The sequence below is a fragment of the Bombina bombina genome, chromosome 1, assembly GCF_027579735.1.
Source record: "Bombina bombina isolate aBomBom1 chromosome 1, aBomBom1.pri, whole genome shotgun sequence".
NCBI lineage: Eukaryota > Metazoa > Chordata > Amphibia > Anura > Bombinatoridae > Bombina > Bombina bombina.
The window spans coordinates 1,510,256,758-1,510,277,916 of record NC_069499.1 but is presented as its reverse complement, the minus strand read 5'-3'; the positions used below and the strand labels follow the sequence as shown (position 1 = coordinate 1,510,277,916).

Genomic DNA, 21,159 nt, shown 5'->3' with positions numbered 1-21,159 from the left:
AATGACTGGGACTGACGTAGAGGGGAGGAGCTATATCAGCTCTGCTGGGTGAATCCTCTTGCATTTCCTGTTGGGGAGGAGTTATATCCCAGAAGTAATGATGACCCGTGGACTGATCGCACATAACAGAAGAAAATGCTATCTTATATGTTAAAGGAATATGAAACCAAGAATTTTCTTTTGTGATTCAGATAGCGCATACAATTTAAAAAAGTTTTCAATTAACTTCTGTTATCAAATTTGCTTTGTTCCCATCTAGCGCTCTTGCAATGGATAACATTCTTGAAACACTGCTGCCATATAGTGCTCTAGAAATGTGCACAAATTAAATTAGAAAGTTGTTTAAAACGGTTTGCTTTATTTGAATCATGAAATAAATTAGAATCTGTGAGGGGGCGCATTTTGAAATTATGCCCTGGGAGCAAGATTCTCTGGAAACGGCCCTGGTTCTTATGCAATTACTTCTGTCAAATACATCAATAATAGTTTCAGCAATCTTCACATAGATTTATATAATAGCAGAAACACCATAATGGCTTTATTACTTAGCCCACTGCAATTAATAATAATTAATCCTTTAACATATAGCTAGTGTTAAGCCCTCAGTTAATGTGCTATCAAGATGTTTTTAGTGTCAGTGAGTGGCCCCCCTTGTCAGGGTTACACCCTCGTTCTGTCTGGGTTTTGACTTCTTATCGATTCATTAGTGCCTATGTTATATACCAGTGAAGCATGACTCAGTGAAATACAGTGTCAACTACTTGCAATTAATAATGAACTATACGTGAGTTTCAGTTTTGGCACTGAATCGATGATTATTTTACTTCAAAATAGAACTCTGGAAGCCATAGCTTACATTTTGGGATTGTTTTTCGGAGATTTATAACAGGATTACTTTATTACATATTTTATTTTTTGGGAGAAATAAACTGCTTTGACTTTGATGCAGAGATGTATTTATATTTTGTTTTGCTTATTGGAGGATGTAAGTATCAAGTTATTTGAGCTTATCAACTGCAATATCTTAAAAAAACTGGAAATAAGAGCCTGCTGTCTCACTTTTTCAGGGGGGACAACCAATGCACAAAACGGTAACTACAGTTTTTCCTTTTGTTACTAGTATATCTATCATTAAAGGAATAGTTAAAAAAAATAACAGATATCTGGTGCAGGAGCTTTACAGTCTAAGCTATCATTTGGTACTTACATTCTTTGTGTGTTTTTGTAGCAGTAATTCTAATGTATAATTAGGGTGCCAAATAAAATAACTTTTTAGAATTCCATATTATGTTTGTTATTGTTTTAAGGTAGGGAAAATATAAACAAGTTTCTATTAATAGATAGATCTATAGCTAGAGAAAAGAATACATAAAATGGTATCCAGGTAGTAACTATCAGGTGCAAGATCGTCAACCACAATCTTGTGGTCTAAATATTGCAACTGCAGTTCTTACATGCGAGTTATCACCTCCTATGATATTTTAGTGCAAGAAAGTCCTAATCGACATTTTAATAGAGTTAGGGAATAGAGTTAGGAGTGAAAGGGACAGTAAACACCTTGATTTTTGTATATAACATGTTTAGTTATGCATAGTGAAACAACATTGCAATATACTTTCATTATATATTTTGCCCTCCTTTCATTTACATTTTCTTACATTTTATTTTAATATTGCATCATTCTCCCAAATTTACATGAGATAATTCTAGGTAATACATTATTGCAACATGAACATATGTATATTTAACTGCTAACAATTCATGTTTCTGTATATATATATATATGTATATATATATATATATATATATATATATATATATATATATATATATATATATATACTGTATATATATATATATATATATATATATATATATATATATTAGACATGTGCATTTGTTTTTGGATATATCATCTATATATCTGTATATGAATTAAGAATAACATGATATTGAAAATATATGGTAAGATGTGCCTCATCATATGCTTTTAACCCTATGTTAAAAAAACTACTCTGAAATGTTGTCAAGCAGAAAAAATTGTGTATTATAAACTAATAACTGTTTTTGCAGAATTCATGTAAATGCATACATAAATTATATGAGTTTACATGAATTATATGCACAAGCATTCAGGGCTTAAAAATCAAGAAAGCAACAAAAGGGAAAAAAAGGCATTTTAATTAAAGTAATTACAGGTGGGGGATGATTTATAGCATATATCTCCTTGGCAGACAGTTTCAACAACTGTCATCAAATAAAAAACACAAAAACATACAAACTGCACAAACACTAGATTTTTCTATAACATTTTTTCAAAATGGAGCAGACTTTTTGTGTGGTGCAGCTGCAGTTAGTTCCACTGAAATGTATAATATCTACCAAGTCTCACCCCCCCCCCTCAGGGCCGTTGCTACAATAGAGGCAGACTAGGCAACCCCCTAAGGGCGCCCCTGCAGGGGGGGGGGGGGGCATGTTTGCTGAATTACATGATTTTTAAAAAATGTCTATATTTATTTTTGCTACCTAACTTGGGTTTAAGATTACCCAAAACAAATAGTATTACTTTAGAGACCATCCTGTAGTAATTTGATGTCCATCAAAATACTTTAGAAGTAATTTGCACATTATCAGACATGATTAGGCTTGCAAAGTCATCATCTAAGTTACACAAAATGTGGGTGATGACTTTAGAATGATTACTCTATAGTCATCTCATTTAAATATTTCATCCTGTGGGCATACTTCAGGATGGCTTCTGATAACTAGTCTGGAGTCATCTATCACTTCTGAATGACCCCAGGAAGATCATCCTTTTTGACTAGGGTAGTGACCATATGTGGTATGGCATAAATTGCTAGAATGGAAGAAGACTCCCCTAAAATATATGGAGGCAGAGAGTACTGGCCAGCCTTCATAAAAACATAATTTATGTAAGAACTTACCTGATAAATTCATTTCTTTCATATTAGCAAGAGTCCATGAGCTAGTGACGTATGGGATATACATTCCTACCAGGAGGGGCAAAGTTTCCCAAACCTTAAAATGCCTATAAATACACCCCTCACCACACCCACAATTCAGTTTAACGAATAGCCAAGAAGTGGGGTGATAAGAAAAAAGTGCGAAAGCATATAAAATAAGGAATTGGAATAATTGTGCTTTATACAAAAAAATCATAACCACCACAAAAAAGGGCGGGCCTCATGGACTCTTGCTAATATGAAAGAAATGAATTTATCAGGTAAGTTCTTACATAAATTATGTTTTCTTTCATGTAATTAGCAAGAGTCCATGAGCTAGTGACGTATGGGATAATGACTACCCAAGATGTGGATCTTTCCACACAAGAGTCACTAGAGAGGGAGGGATAAAATAAAGACAGCCAATTCCTGCTGAAAATAATCCACACCCAAAATAAAGTTTAATGAAAAACATAAGCAGAAGATTCAAACTGAAACCGCTGCCTGAAGTACTTTTCTACCAAAAACTGCTTCAGAAGAAGAAAATACAACAAAATGGTAGAATTTGGTAAAAGTATGCAAAGAGAACCAAGTTGCCACTTTGCAAATCTGATCAACCGAAGCTTCATTCCTAAACGCCCAGGAAGTAGAAACTGACCTAGTAGAATGAGCTGTAATCCTATGAGGCGGAGTCTTACCCAACTCAATATAGGCAAGATGAAATAAAGATTTCAACCAAGATGCCAAAGAAATGGCAGAAGTTTTCTGGCCTTTCTAAAACCGGAAAAGATAACAAATAAACCAGAAGTCTTTCGGAAAGACTTAGTAGCTTCAACATAATATTTCAAAGCTCTAATAACATCCAAAGAATGCAACGATTTCTCCTTAGAATTCTTAGGATTAGGACATAATGAAAGAACCACAATGTCTCTACTAATGTTGTTGGAATTCACAACTTAGGTAAAAATTCAAAAGAAGTTCGCAACACCGCCTTATCCTGATGAAAAATCAGAAAAGGAGACTCACAAGAAAGAGCAGATAATTCAGAAACTCTTCTGGCAGAAGAGATGGCCAAAAGGAACAAAACTTTCCAAGAAAGTAATTTAATATCCAATGAATGCATAGGTTCAAATGGAGGAGCTTGAAGAGCCCCCAGAACCAAATTCAAACTCCAAGGAGGAGAAATTGACTTAATGACAGGCTTTATACGAACCAAAGCTTGTACAAAACAATGAATATCAGGAAGAATAGCAATCTTTCTGTGAAAAAGAACAGAAAGAGCAGAGATTTGACCTTTCAAGGAACTTGCGGACAAACCCTTATCTAAACCATCCTGAAGAAATTGTAATATTCTCGGTATTCTAAAAGAATGCCAAGAAAAATGATGAGAAAGACACCAAGAAATATAAGTCTTCCAGACTCTATAATATATCTCTCTGGATACAGATTTACGAGCCTGTAACATAGTATAAATCACAGAGTCAGAGAAACCTCTTTGACCAAGAATCAAGCGTTCAATCTCCATACCTTTAAATTTAAGGATTTCAGATCCTGATGGAAAAAAGGACCTTGAGACAAAAGGTCTGGTCTTAACGGAAGAGTCCACGGTTGGCAAGAGGCCATCCGGACAAGATCCGCATACCAAAACCTGTGAGGCCATGCCGGAGCTACCAGCAGAACAAACGAGCATTCCTTCAGAATCTTGGAGATTACTCTTGGAAGAAGAACTAGAGGCGGAAAGATATAGGCAGGATGATACTTCCAAGGAAGTGAAAAATGCATCCACTGCCTCCGCCTAAGGATCCCGGGATCTGGACAGATACCTGGGAAGTTTCTTGTTTAGATGAGAAGCCATCAGATCTATTTCTGGAAGTTCCCCCATTTGAACAATCTGAAGAAATACCTCTGGGTGAAGAGACCATTCGCCCGGATGCAACGTTTGGCGACTGAGATAATCCGCTTTCCAATTGTCCATACCTGGGATATAAACCGCAGAGATTAGACAGGAGCTGGATTCCGCCCAAACCAAAATTCGAGATACTTCTTTCATAGCCAGAGGACTGTGAGTCCTTGATGATTGATGTATGCCACAGTTGTGACATTGTCTTATCTGAAAACAAATGAACAACTCTCTCTTCGGAAGAGGCCAAGACTGAAGAGCTCTGAAAATTGCACGGAGTTCCAAATATTGATCGGAAATCTCACCTCCTGAGATTCCCAAACCCCTTGTGCCGTCAGATACCCCCACACAGCTCCCCAACCTGTAAAACTAACATCTGTTGAGATTATAGTCCAGGTCGGAAGAACAAAGAAGCCCCCTGAACTAAACGATGGTGATCTGTCCACCATGTCAGAGAGTGTCGTAAAATCGGTTTAAAGATATTAATTGAGATATCTTTGAGTAATCCCTGCACCATTGGTTCAGCATACAGAGCTGAAGAGGTCGCATGTGAAAACGAGCAAAGGAGATCGCATCTGATGCGGCAGTCCTAAGACCCAACATTTCCATGCATAAGGCTACCAAAGGGAATGATTGTGACTGAAGGTTTTGAAAAGCTGATATCAATGTTAAACTTCTCTTGTCTGACAAGGACAGAGTCATAGACACTGAATTTATCTAGAAACCTAAAAAGGTTACCCTTGTCTGAGGAATCAATGAACTGATTGGTAAATTGATCCTCCAACCATGAACTTGAAGAAACAACACAAGTCGATTCGTATGAGATTCTACGAAAATGAGAAGACTGAGCAAGTACCAAGATATCGTCCAAATAAGGAAATACCAAAACCCTATTCTCTGATTACAGAAAGAAGGGCACCGAGAACCTTTGAAAAAAAAAAATTCTTGGAACTGAGGCTAGGCCAAACGGTAGAGCCACAAAACTGGTAATGCTTGTCTAAAAAGAGAATCTCAGACACTAAAAGTGATCTGGATGAATCGGAATATGCAGATACACATCCTGTAAATCTATTGTAGACATATAATGCCCTTGCTAAACAAAAGGCAGGATAGTCCTACAGTAACCATCTTGAATGTTGGTATCCTAACATAACGATTCAATAATGATAGATCCAGAACTGGTCTGAAGGAATTGACCTTCTTTGGTACAATGAAGAGATAAAATAAAACCCCAGCCCCTGTTCCAGAACTGGAACTGGCATAAATACTCCAGCCAACTCTAGATCTGAAACACATTTCAGAAATGCTGAGCCTTGCTGTGTTAACTGGGACACGGGAAAGAAAAGAATCTCTTAGCAGGAGGCCTTAACTTGAAGCCAATTCTGTACCTTTCTGAAACAATGTTTCTGAAACCAGAGATTAAGAACGGAATTGATCCAAATTTCTTTGAAGAAAACGTAATCTGCCCCATACCAGCTGAGCTGGAATAAGGGCCGCCCCTTCATAGGTACTTAGGAGCTGGCTATAGGTTTCTATAAGGCTCGGATATATTCCAAACTGGAAATAGTTTCCAAACTGATACCGCTCCTGAGGATGAAGGATCAGGCTTTTGTTCCTTGTTGTGAGGAAAGGAACGAAATGAATATTTACCCTGGAAAGAAAGGGAAAGCAAAGTTGACTTAGAAGACATGTCAGCATTCCAAGTTTAATCCATAAAGCTTTTCTAGCTAAAATAGCTAGAGACATATACCTGACATCAACTCTAATGATATCAAAAGATGGTATCACCAACAAAATTATTAGCATGTTATAGAATAATAATAATGCTATAAAATTATGATCTGTTACTTGTTGCGCTAAAGCTTCTAACCAAAAAGTTGAAGCTGCAGCAACATCCGCTAAAAATATAGCAGGTCTAAGAAGATTACCTGAACATAAGTAAGCTTTTCTTAGAAAGGATTCAATTTTCCTATCTAAAGGATCCTTAAATGAAGTACTATCTGCCATAGGAATAGTAGTACATTAGCAGGAGTAGAGACAGCCCCATAACCTTAGGGATTTTTGTCCCAAAAAACTCTAATCTGTCAGATGGCACAGGATATAATTTGCTTAAACGTCTAGAAGGAGTAAATAAATTACCCAAATTATTCCATTCCCTGGAAATTACTTCAGAAATAGCATCAGGGAGATAAAACACTTCTGGAATAACTACAGGAGATTTAAAAACCTTATTTAAACGTTTACATTTAGTATCAAGAGGACCAGAATCCTCTATTTCTAATGCAAATAACACTTCTTTAAGTAAAGAACGAATAAATTCCATCTTGAACAAATACAAAGATTTATCAGCATCAACCTCTGAGACAGAAACCTCTGAACCAGAAGAACCATTATCAGTATCAGAATGATGATGTTCATTTAAAAATTCATCTGAAAAAAAGAGAAGTTTTAAAAGACTTTTATGTATACTAGAAGGAGAAATAACAGACATAGCCTTCTTAATGGATTTAAAATAAATAAAATCTCTTATGTTATCAGGAACACTCTGAAAATTAGATGTTGACGGAACAGCAACAGGTAATGTAACAGTACTAAAGGAAATTTTATCTGCATTAATAAGTTTGACATGACATGCAATACAAATAACAGCTGGAGAAACAGATACCAAAAGTTTATAGCAGACTTAGCTTGGTAGCTCCAGCACTGTGCAGTGATTTTCCTGTAGTAACTTCTGACTCAGTTGCAACGTGGAACATCTTGCAATATGTAAAAGAAAAAAACAACATATAAAGCAAAATTGATCAAATTCCTTAAATGACAGTTTCAGGAATGGGAAAAAAATGCCAGTGAACAAGCTTCTAGCAACCAGAAGCAATAAATAATGAGACTTAAATAATGTGGAGACAAAAATGACGCCCATATTTTTTAGCGCCAAAAAAGACGCCCACATTATTTGGCGCCTAAATGCTTTTGGCGCCAAAAATGACGCCACATCCGGAACGCCGACATTTTTGGCGCAAAATAACGTCAAAGAATGACGCAACTTCCGGCGACACGTATGACGCCGGAAACGGAAATAGAATTTTTGCGCCAAAAAAAGTCCGCGCCAAGAATGACGCAATAAAATGAAGCATTTTCAGCCCCCGCGAGCCTAACAGCCCACAGGGAAAAAGTCAAATTTTAAGGTAAAATATGTTAAATTAAAATGCATTATCCCAAATATGAAACTGACGGTCTGAAAATAAGGAAAGTTGAACATTCTGAGTCAAGGCAAATAAATGTTTGAATACATATATTTAGAACTTTATAAACAAAGTGCCCAACCATAGCTTGGAGTGTCACAGAAAATAAGCTTACTTACTTACCCCAGGACACTCATCTACATATAGCAGATAGCCAAACCAGTACTGAAACGAGAATCAGCAGAGGTAATGGTATATATAAGAGTATATCGTCGATCTGAAAAGGGAGGTAAGAGATGAATCTCTACGACCGATAACAGAGAACCTATGAAATAGACCCCTTAGAAGGAGATCACTGCATTCAAATAGGCAATACTCTCCTCACATCCCTCTGACATTCACTGCACGCTGAGAGGAAAACCGGGCTCCAACTTGCTGCGGAGCGCATATCAACGTAGAATCTAGCACAAACTTACTTCACCACCTCCATCGGAGGCAAAGTTTGTAAAAACTGAATTGTGGGTGTGGTGAGGGGTGTATTTATAGGCATTTTAAGGTTTGGGAAACTTTGCCCCTCCTGGTAGGAATGTATATCCCATACGTCACTAGCTCATGGACTCTTGCTAATTACATGAAAGAAAGGTGGTGGAGCCGGGGACAGCAGTAAGACCCACAGCCTAGTGGGTATTATTAGGACTGATGGGCACTTGTAGAAGCACTGAAAATCCTCCAGCTTTTGAAATACACTGTACATGATATCTGACGTATGTATTTAAATATATATGTGTGTGTGTATATGTGTATCTATAGCTTTATATCTATATATCTATCTATCGATCTATACTGTGTATATATATATATATATATATATATATATATATATGTATATATATATATATATATATATATATATATATATATATATAAATAAATTCAGTATTGCACATAACCACGTCTATTATCTGTGTACTTTACATGCATGCCTATACCTTAAAGTGCATAGATGGCCATAATCATTATTCAGCACAACATGTCCTATTACAGTGTATATATACCTGGCATACTTATACAATGCAGTGTGTTCATTGTCAGTGTATAAATGTTCAGCATCATTATGCAGCACAGAGTGTTCACCATCACCACCCATCATCATTATACAGGGAAGCCTGTTCTGTTTTTTAGTGTATGAACACTAAACATTATTATATAGAGCAGCATATATGTTATCAGTGTATAGGTACCCTGCATTAGTTATTCTTTTCAGCATGTTATTAGTGTATAGATGCCTTGTATTTTTATATAGTGCAAAGTGTTGTTACTATTAGTGTATAAATGTTCATAATCATCAATATATATTGACAGTTGCCGAAAATAAGTGTGAGTTATACTGGTCCCCTGGTCAAAACTTGCTGCTACTCCACTGCAAGTTAATGGAGTATGAAAAGTGGAAAAAACCATAACAACCTTAGTCATTTGAAAATGCAATTGCGTTTAATTAAGTGCGCTAACCCAACATAAAATATAAATATTTCACATCACAATGCTCTTCACATAGCAGAATATGTTCTATTTATTCTAAAATATATATTTAAATAAATCAGATTTATTTTGGTAAAATATATATCTATATGATTAATAGGTATAGTTATATACATATATATATATATATATATATATATATATATATATATATATATATATATATATATATATATATATATATATATATAGGAATAACTATTTACAAATAATTAGAACATAAGAATATTGGAATGTGAAATATTTACAGTAATTTTATTAAATATGATTATTACATAAATATGATTTTTCATGTTTTCAGCTACTTGACTGCAGAGGGCTCCAAAAACCCTATATGTCTATTTATGTATAGATATTTCGTTAAATTCAATTGTGCTCAAACGCATGTATTTATTTTCAACATGTAATACGCTTACTACTTCCCCTGCGATAAACCCCTTATCACTCTGCGCAACAGTTAGCTTGCAAATTGTAATCAAGCCCTTAAGAGGCAGTCTATGCTTCTTATTCTAGGTAGCAGAGATAAATCACCTCAAACTCGCTGCTTCCATCCAGTTGGCTGCCTAAGAGCAGTGAGAAGGGTTGAACAAGAGATAAAGGCTTTACCGAGAGAAGAGCCTGCACTTCACTTAACATTGTCCTGATCTCTCCATGCCCACATGCTCAGCCCTCAAACTCAGAGGAGCAGCACTGCACTCTGCACCACAGTTCTATCATGTGTGCATGGGGAACCCCAAAGGGCAGGTCCCGGGGCTGGTGACCAGCTCACCCTGCCCAAATGGCGAGCCCGCTTAAAGGACGGCAACCTTATTGTTTCCTGCAACATTGCTGCAAAGGTGACATATTGCCCTCAATATGACATTCCTGATGGGAAGTGAAAAATGCACTGATAAATGTGTGACCACCCTTTTCACTTAAAAAGTAAAAAAATGTTAGAGCGGTTATTAACTAGATTTAAAAAAAAAAAATCAGTGATGTATTTATCTCTGAGTTAAGATGCTGGTGTGGCACTTTTGAAAATGTGTTTCACATTTAGGGCCAGATTACAAGTGGAGCAGTGTTACAAGTTGAAAGCAAAACGTATTCGCTTGCTTGCAAACCCAATGTGCGCATTTAATTTAGGATATTACGTACACGTTAGCGAATTCGCTCATTTAAGAAAAAAAAAAAGAGTCAAAAAGTGGAAAAAAAACATAACACCCTGCTTGATCACATCTCAAGTGTGCTAACCCGACATGAAATATTAATATTTCACAATGTTCTTTACATAGCAGAATATGTTCTATTTATTCATAAATACATATTTTTATATATATATGATTTTTTTGGGGTAAAATATTTATCTAAATGAGGTAATGTTCAATTTTTATTGCACAAATTATCATTAAATACATTACCCACTTGGCAGATTTATGAAGTTTGTCCGGGGTGGGTTTTACGCTAAAATTATATTTTTTTTTGAACAGATGAATAATTTTGACTGAAAAGTAAGGTTGCCAGGTGTCCAGAATTTTATGGGACAGTCAAGTATTTCAGCAGGCTGTCCAATAAAATCTTTACAAAAATATTGGACACTTAATTATCTTTTTTTTTATTTATAGTTCCCTGAATGGCAGCTTAATTTTAAACACCTATTATTTCTCTATGTATTTCAAATATGTAGGTAAAGGGTATAAAAAATGCTATCTTATATGTTAAAGGAATATGAAACCAAGAATTTTTCTTTTGTGATTCAGATAGCGCATACAATTTAAAAAAGTTTTCAATTAACTTCTGTTATCAAATTTGCTTTGTTCCCATCTAGCGCTCTTGCAATGGATAACATTCTTGAAACACTGCTGCCATATAATGCTCAAGAAATGTGCACAAAATAAATTAGAAAGTTGTTTAAAACTGTTTGCTTTATTTGAATCATGAAATATATATATATATATATATATATATATATGTTTGTTTTATGTCCCTTTAATGGTACTCAGTACTGCTCTCTTTATCTTACATGTAGTCACTGGGGTAACAGCTCCGTTGTGTTTTTTACTGGCAAATTACCGTCCATACCAAATGTCCTGGCCATATGAGTGGACAGGCATTGAGCCATTAAGTTTGAAATTTACAAAGTGAGTTTTAATTTTCACTGAGTTTGTAACCCAGTGATCACCTTTCTGTGGCACAACACAGGGTTTTTATAATATGACAACCCGTAAATTAAACATTACCTAATGGGAAATAGTCCTGGAAGATATAAAGTTACAGTAATAACAAATTATTGTAATTTGAAGACTGAACAATCATACAGCAGCTGTACACTTCACATCACTCACTTTGTTTAAACTCAGTAGCAATTTTGAGTCATATTTGGAAAGTAAACATCAAAACGTTGACATTTTGGTGACTACATAAAATTTCCACAAGAGCACGTCCTATTGATGTATTATTGGCAGCTGTGAATTTGGCAGCGGTGAAAATGTTGGAAACCTATCTGAGAATGACATACGCCCAGTGTCATCACGGATTCTATCACGTGTTTCCCTAGAGGTGAGACCTGTATATTGGACTCCACACTCTGCACAAGTAAGCAAATACACCACATAAGTGGCTCTACAGTTCAGGCAAGAGTAATGTCTGAATTTTTCTCCTGTCACTGTGCTCAAAAAGCCTTCTCCACTTTGGAGATAGCTACATGCTATGCACGACACACAGCTACATTTGTACACTCCCTTAAACCTTAACCATGATGAATGGTCTGGTCTAGTAGAGTATAACTGTGTGGGAGCTAGAATATTACCTAAGGTTTTCCCTCTCTTGAAAGCATATCTGCATCCCTTAGTAACTATGTCTTTAAGATCATCTGGGAGGGCAATGAAATGGAAGCCAAAGATTTTCTAATGTACCTTAATGACAATACTGTAGGAATAAAATTCACTTCTGAGTTCAATGCAATCCAACTATACTATTTGGATGTGACTCTTATGAGTAAAGGCAATAAAGTGTACACAAAGGTGTACAGAAAACCCATTTCTGGGAACACATTGCTTCACGCAAGAAGCAATCACCCCAGGAGGGTTTTCAAGTCAGTCACAAAAGGACAGTTCATACGTCTTAGACGAAACTGTACTACACAAGAGGAATATGAGGAACAAGCCCTAGATCTAGAAAATCGTCTATGCCAGAGAGGGTATAATAGAAAGGAGGTGTCCCTCACTAGGATGGACATAGCCAAGAGAAATAGGTCAGAGTTTCTAAGAACAGAAAAAACAATAAAACATGATGTCTCAAAAGGTGTTTCTTTTATCACCAGATATAGCAATCAGTACCATCAGGTTTGCAATATCATACGGAAACATTTCCATATGTAGTCAGCTGATGATGATCTTAAAGACATAGGCCTAGATTTGGAGTTTGGCGGTAGTCGTGAAAACCAGCGTTAGAGGCTCCTAAAGCTGGTTTTAGGCTACCTCCGGTATTTGGAGTCACTCAAAAAAGGGTCTAACGCTCACTTTTCAGCCGCGACTTTTGCATACCGCAGATCCCCTTACGTAAATTGCGTATCCTATCTTTTCAATGGGATTTTTCTAACTCCGGTATTTAGAGTCGTGTCTGAAGTGAGCGTTAGAATTCTAACGACAAAATTCCAGCCGCAGAAAAAAGTCAGTAGTTAAGAGCTTTCTGGGCTAACGCCGGTTCATAAGGCTCTTAACTACTGTACTCTAAAGTACACTAACACCCATAAACTACCTATGTTCCCCTAAACCGAGGTCCCCCCACATCGCCGCAACTCGATTAAATTTTTTTAACCCCTAATCTGCCGACCGCCACCTACGTTATCCTTATGTACCCCTAATCTGCTGCCCCTAACACCGCCGACCCCTATATTATATTTATTAACCCCTAATCTGCCCCCCACAACGTCACCGCCAGCTACCTACACTTATTAACCCCTAATCTGCCGTCCGCACGCCGCCGCCAGCTACATTATCCCTATGTACCCCTAATCTGCTGCCCTAACATCGCCGACCCCTATATTATATTTATTAACCCCTAACCTGCCCCCCACAACGTCGCCGCCACCTACCTACAATAATTAACCCCTAATCTGCCGACCGCAAAGAGCCGCCAGCTACATTATAGCTATGTACCCCTAATCTGCTGCCCCTAACACCGCCGACCCCTATATTATATTTATTAACCCCTAACCTGCCTATGGGGGAATCGTGCACGAGTACGTTTTTGAGGCTGGCCGCGTCCGTAAGCAACTCTGGTATCGAGAGTTGAAGCTGCGTTACATATGCTCTACGCTCCTTTTTTGGAGCCTAACGCAGCCTTTATGTGGACTCTCAATACCAGAGTTATTTTTATGGTGCGGCCAGAAAAAAGCTGGCGTTAGCTTTTCGGGTCGTTACCGACAAAACTCTAAATCTAGCCGATAGTTACTAAGGGATGCAGATATGCTTTCAAGAGAGGGAAAACCTTAGGTAATATTCTAGCTCCCACACAGTTATACTCTACTAGACCAGACCATTCATCATGGTTAAGTTTTAAGGGAGTGTACAAATGTAGCTATGTGTCGTGCATAGCATGTAGCTATCTCCAAAGTGGAGAAGGCTTTTTGAGCACAGTGACAGGAGAAAAATTCAGACATTACTCTTGCCTGAACTGTAGAGCCACTTATGTGGTGTATTTGCTTACTTGTGCAGAGTGTGGAGTCCAATATACAGGTCTCACCTCTAGGGAAACACGTGATAGAATCCGTGAGCATATAAATAACATTAAGGCAGGAAAATTGACTACTCCGCTAATACAGCATTTTAATCTGAAACATAATAAAAAAGCTGACACTTTAAGGTGGACCATTATTGAAAAGGTGACTTGCAAATCAAGAGGTGGAGATAGGGATAGGCTTTTGGCTAAAAGAGAAGCATTCTGGATACACAGACTGAAAACAAGAATTCCCTTAGGTCTAAATTCGGAATTTGATATTATCAACTTCTGGGAGTAGTTTTCGGTCTGTGTGTTCAGAATAGTCTCGAGAATGGGGCCTGTCATCCCTATAAAATTCAAAATTTAAAATTACAATATAAATGTTTCTTCAACTAAGTTAGCCCTATCTAAGTTCAACAATAATAATTACCAACCAGGTAACAACAACAACTATTTATGTTTTTACCTACAAACTTAAACAGGTTCAAATCAATCCTTAATATTCAGTTTATAGTGAGTATATATTAATTTCAACAGAACATTTTAACAGAACATTTGATTTCCTATTGGGAAGGTTAATCCTTTTTTCATAGCATTAAAGTATGCTTATTAAGGTGTTAGAAAAAGTAAAAAATGTTCTGTAATATATATTAAGTTTTTTGTATATTAACTCACTATTTGTCGAAGTTTGCAATAACATGTATGTATTTTGTTGCTATTCAAACAGTATACAACAATTGTTTCTATTTAGAACTTAAGCTTTGTAATACTGGACTAATTAGGTGTGTTTTTAGATAACGCCCAGGATAAAATGTTTTTATCCAATCACAATTATGCACTAGGTATTTATAGGTAGTTGAGATTAAGAACTTCATGCTACGACTACGGCCTTACTGGCTGAAACGCGTCAGCAATAGTTCTTTGGGTGTTATCCACACACACCACCAAGCCCCCTACTTTTGTTGAGACCACACTTCCTTGGAGAAGTTTCTGTGACCTATAATAAAAGTTTTAAAGAAGTACTCTGGTGCAGCTCATCACTTTGCTATTCGGTATTCAAGAAACGGAGCATGCACACTGACACTTCAATAACCGCAAGTTCACTAAGCCAGCACCCGTGGATTAATCCAATGGCGAAAGGACCCAGAAGCCGCAAGTAAAAGGTGTCGGTGACGTCACACGCAGAGTTACCGCTGGTTACTGCAAGTGGAGCAAGGCCCAGGAGGAGAGCAGTGAAGAAGCCGGAGGTACACAAAAGGGCTCTGACGTTGTCAACCCGCTGCCTCAGGTATACCGGAAAGTGAATGCACGCTCTCTGCGGACGGGCTTGTCTCCTTTCCAGCAGCGGCATATGGCAGGGATCCTCCAGCTGGGGTGAGTCTTTAACTTATGAAAACTGGTTCCTGTTAATCTACACGTTGGGACATAAGTTATCATTTTCTTCATACTAAGACTGTGCAGTAATTTAGGTGCTCACACGGAATTTGACAATCATATTTTACATTCCAATGTTTTCACATTAGCTTGGTCGCGATATCACAAAGTCCTTTTTTACTTTCAACTTGTAATACGCACACAAACCGACGCATGTAAAATGATTTTGCACAAGTGGGAGCTCTAAATTGTCCACTGTATAAAAACGTAGACTCTATTGCTTGCATTTAATAAATAGACATGACGCTTCATTTTTTGTTACAGGTACGTTACAACTATTTGGTTATTTATTTCTGCAGAGATAATTATGTGAGTGCTATTCTTTGTGCTAGAGCAGTAAAGTAGTTTGTGTTAGTACAATATCTAGCAAAGGCACAAACATTATTTTCTAACATTCTTAACTACTGCCCCAAAGTTTAAATTAACCCCTAAACTGTTGCTACCCCAATGCATAACCTAAATGCATAACTAAATTATTCTCCACTATTAACTTTATAACTCTATAACTATAAACTGCATAGATTGGTTGGTCTATTAGGGAGGGAAGTTTATTCCTATGGGGTCAATTCGGGGTGGTGGGTCATGCATGTGGGGAATAGAAGGTTAGGATGTTAATAGAATGGGGGGGTTAGCAATATGAAATGAAAGCCTTCAAGTTTTCTAATCATGGGATCCTTGAATGAGGTGCTATCCTCTAAAGGGATTGTAGTCTGCCTGGCAAGATATTGCTCCATGCACATTTGGATGGTTTCCCATGCCTCTAATTTTGCAGAGGTGAGTGGGAACATGTTCTTAAACTTGGTTGAGGGAACAAAAGTAATCCTAGGTTTGTTCTAATACTTTGTAATCAACCAGGTACAGGGATAGTAGACAGTTGCTTAGGAGCTGTCTTGAAGAATTTATCAATCATTTTTACTGTTTGCTGGTCTGTAGTAGGAGATCCTCTACTTCCAAAGCCAGTAAAACTTCACACAGTGTGTAGATGCTCACGCCGAGCTCAGCAGAGTACTTAGACTGGTCACACCTTTAGGGATCTCCATGATGAGTTTAAGGTCTTTTAAGGATCTCCTTCTGCCCCTTTAAAAAGTGTCTGTGTTTAACTGCTGGAGGCATGACATACATCAACTGAGTAATATAAGTTTATAAGGGCCAGATTAAAAGTGGAGCTCTAAATATGGCTTTCTTGAAAGTGATATTTGCATTCCATAGAGTAATACCAGCACACACTAATGTTTGCTGGTATTACAAAGTTATGGGATACAGAATATCACAGTGGAAAGAGAGGTTAACAGGAGAAGCCCTGGGCTCATATATAGGCTCAGTTTAAATCTATTATAAATTAAACCTACAGTTTAGTATATTTTACTTTTCTGTTAAAATAAGTGTATTGAGAATCTTGAGCAAGCTTCACCTGCATACAGCTGGCGAGATAATTCAGTGAGACTAGCTTTTTTAAAATGCTTACAGTATTTCACAAGAACTGTGTGAGAGCTTCAGGCATACCCTAGGAACTCTTTTGTTTAAGAGTAGGAAGGTAAACAGAACGCTAATAGCTAATACCTAATGTCGAGAGAATAGTGTATGTCTGCTATGCAATTTTTGTAGAGCAACGGTGTCTAGCAGTGTCTAGCCTCTGCTAGAGTCAATAACTGTATTCCCCAAAGAGAATCCACAATGTGTGGAATAACCTAATGACTAATGTTATATGTGGAGAACGAATATATGCAAAAAAACATCAAATGTTTATAATATACATAGGTGCCGAATTATCAAGCTCTGAACAGAACTTGATGTCTCTGGTTTCTGGTGAGCCGCCAGGCTCACCAGAAACACAAGTTATAAAGCAGCGGTCTAAAGACCACTGCTCCATAACCTGTCCGCCTGCTATGAGGTGGCGGAATGACATCACCGGAAATCAACCCGATTGAATACGATCGGGTTGATTGACACCCCCTGCTAGCAGCTGATTGGCCGCGAAACTGCAGGGGGCGGTATGGCACCAGCAGTTCACAAGAACTGCTGGTGCAATGATAAATGCCGAGAGCGTATGCTGTTGGCAGCTATCGATGTGCAGCGGACATGATTCGCAATATCGGATCATGTCCACTCGCACCATGATAAATAGGCCCCATAGTCTCTAATTGTCAGAAAAAGAAGAATTTATTAATCTAAAACCATGTATAAGGATTAATACAATGCAATATAATACAATAAAGTAAAAGATTGGCCAACGTGAAAAAATCTAAAAGTAATCTAAAAAATCTAAAAAAAAAAATGCGCAAACAAACTGATATGAAGAAAAAATATATATATATATTTAAAATAAAATAAAATATATATATATCTATAGAACAAATTCCTTAAATGAAGCAAAAACAAAATTTATGCTTACCTTATAAATGTATTTCTCTTGTGGTGTATCCCGTCCACGGATTCATCCATTACTTGTGGGATATTCTCCTTCCCAACAGGAAGCTGCAAGAGGATCACCCACAGCAGAGCTGTCTATATAGCTCCTCCCCTAACTGCCACCTCCAGTCATTCGACCGAAGACAAGCAAGAAAAAGGAGAAACTATAGGGTGCAGTGGTGACTGTAGTTTAAAAATAAAAAACACCTGCCTTAAAATGACAGGGCGGGCCGTGGACTGGATACACCACAAGAGAAATAAATTTATCAGGTAAGCATAAATTTTGTTTTCTCTTGTAAGGTCTATCCAGTCCACGGATTCATCCATTACTTGTGGGATACCAATACCAAAGCTATAGGACACGGATGAAGGGAGGGACAAGGCAGGTGCTTAAACAGAAGGCACCACTGCCAGTAAGACCTTTCTCCCAAAAATAGCCTCCGAAGAAGCAAAAGTATCAAATTTGTAGAATTTAGAAAAAGTATGAAGCGAAGACCAAGTCGCCGCCTTACAAATCTGTTCAACAGAAGCCTCATTTTTAAAAGCCCATGTGGAAGCCACCGCTCTAGTGGAATGAGCTGTAATTCTTTCCGGAAGCTGCTGGCCAGCAGTCTCATAAGCTAAGCGGATTATACTTCTTAACCAAAAAGAAAGAGAAGTTGCTGAAGCCTTTTGGCCTCTTCTCTGTCCAGAGTAAACAACAAACAATGCCGATGTTTGACGAAAATCCTTAGTAGCTTGTAAATAAAACTTTAAAGCACGAACCACGTCAAGATTATGTAATAGATGTTCCTTCTTTGAAGAAGGATTAGGACACAGTGACGGAACAACAATCTCCTGATTGATATTCTTATTAGCTACCACCTTAGGAAGAAACCCAGGTTTGGTACGCAAAACTACCTTATCTGCATGGAAGATCAGATAAGGGGAATCACACTGTAAGGCAGATAACTCTGAAACTCTTCGAGCCAAAGAAATAGCTACCAAAAACAGAACTTTCCAAGATAAAAGCTTGATATCGATGGAATGCAGAGGTTCAAACGGAACCCCTTGAAGAACCTTAAGAACTAAATTTAAACTCCATGGCGGAGCAACAGGTTTAAACACAGGCTTGATTCTAACTAAAGCCTGACAAAACGCCTGAACGTCTGGAACATCCGCCAGACGCTTGTGCAAAAGAATAGACAGAGCAGAAATCTGTCCCTTTAAGGAACTAGCTGACAATCCCTTCTCCAATCCTTCTTGGAGAAAAGATTATATCCTGGGAATCCTGACTTTACTCCATGAGTAACCCTTGGATTCACACCAATGAAGATATTTACACCATATCTTATGATAGATTTTCCTGGTGACAGGCTTTCGAGCCTGAATTAAGGTATCAATGACTGACTCAGAGAAACCACGTTTTGATAAAATCAAGCGTTCAATCTCCAAGCAGTCAGACGCAGAGAAATTAGATTTGGATGGTTGAAAGGACCCTGAAGTAGAAGGTCCTGTCTCAGCGGTAGAGACCATGGTGGAAGGGATGACATGTCCACCAGATCTGCATACCAAGTCCTGCGTGGCCACGCAGGTGCTATCAAAATCACAGAAGCTCTCTCCTGCTTGATCTTGGCAATCAGACGAGGGAGCAGAGGAAACGGTGGAAACACATAAGCCAGGTTGAAGGACCAAGGCGCTGCTAGAGCATCTATCAGCGCTGCCTTGGGATCCCTGGACCTGGACCCATAACAAGGAAGCTTGGCATTCTGACGAGACGCCATGAGATCCAATTCTGGTTTGCCCCAACGTTGAGTCAACTGTGCAAACACTTCCAGATGGAGTTCCCACTTCCCCGTATGAAAAGTCTGCCGAGTTAGAAAATCCGCCTCCCAGTTCTCTACTCCTGGGATATGGATAGCTGATAGATGGCAAAAGTGAACCTCTGCCCATAGAATTATTTTTGAAACCTCCAACATTGCAAGGGAACTGCAAAACAGTGAAAAAAAGCAGTTAACTTTACAAAATTTTTACAGTGTGTATAACAGACTAAAATAGCATTGCACCCACTTGCAAATAGATGATTAACCCCTCAGGCTCAAAAATGAAGCAAAAAAACGGTAAAACCGTTATAACAGTCACAAGCAAACTGCCACAGCTCTACTGTGGCTCTTACCTTCCCATAAAACAACTTTTGTAGGCACAAAAACCCCTTACAGAGGTCCAATATGTCAGGGGACTCCTTCAGGGAAGCTGGATGTCTCAGAATGTAAAAACAACTGCGCAATTAGAGCGCGAAAATAGGCCCCTCCCACCATGCACTCAAAGTGAAAGGGCTATAAATAACTACTCCTAGGAGAAATCTAGTCAGCCATGTGGAAAACTAGGCCCCAAATAAAGATTTATCACCCTCAGTAAAAAACTTTTTTAATATATCATGCAAATGTTTTACATACTAAGTAATAAGAGCAAGTAATATGAATATTACCCTTTACTGCAAGCATGATGCCAGTCGTTTCTTAAATCACTGCAATCAGGCTTACCTTAAATATATCAGGCACTGTCAGCATTTTCTAGGTCTTATCATCTCTCTAGAAAAAAATATACTGAACATACCTCAGGGCAGTTAATTCTGCAGGCCGTTCCCCCAGCTGAAGTTTCCCCATACTCTTCAGTTATGTGTGAGAACAGCAGTGGACCTTAGTTACAACCTGCTAAGATCATCAAAAACCTCAGGCAAAACTCTTCTTCTAATTTCTGCCTGAGGTAAAAAACAGTACAACGCCGGTACCATTTAAAAATAACAAACTTTTGATTGAAGATAAACTACACTAATTCACCACATCTCTCTTGATACTTCCCTTGTTGAGAGCTGCAAGAGAATGACTGGGGGTGGCAGTTAGGGGAGGAGCTATACAGACAGCTCTGCTGTGGGTGATTCTGTTGCAGCTTCCTGTTGGGAAGGAGAATATCTCATAAGTAATGGATGAATCCGTGGACTGGATACACCTTACAAGAGAAAGAGGTGATTCAGTTTGAAAGTTTTCATCTTTAT

General features: G+C 37.8%; 1 protein-coding gene across 2 annotated transcripts in view; it reads left to right on the top strand.

Moving 5' to 3' along the window:
- The first annotated feature begins 790 nt into the window (after positions 1 to 790).
- Positions 791 to 21,159, top strand: part of PECAM1 (platelet and endothelial cell adhesion molecule 1) — a 526,904-nt gene continuing 506,535 nt past the window's right edge. Inside the window, exons 1-2 of one of the 2 annotated variants that reach the window (XM_053708083.1) lie at positions 797 to 985; positions 1,068 to 1,091. In XM_053708083.1, coding sequence (XP_053564058.1) covers positions 952 to 985; positions 1,068 to 1,091 — 58 coding nt within the window. In that variant the 5' untranslated portion in view covers positions 797 to 951. Of the gene's footprint in view, positions 986 to 1,067; positions 1,092 to 21,159 lie in introns of both variants that reach the window. The other variant, XM_053708076.1, reaches the window with a different exon arrangement.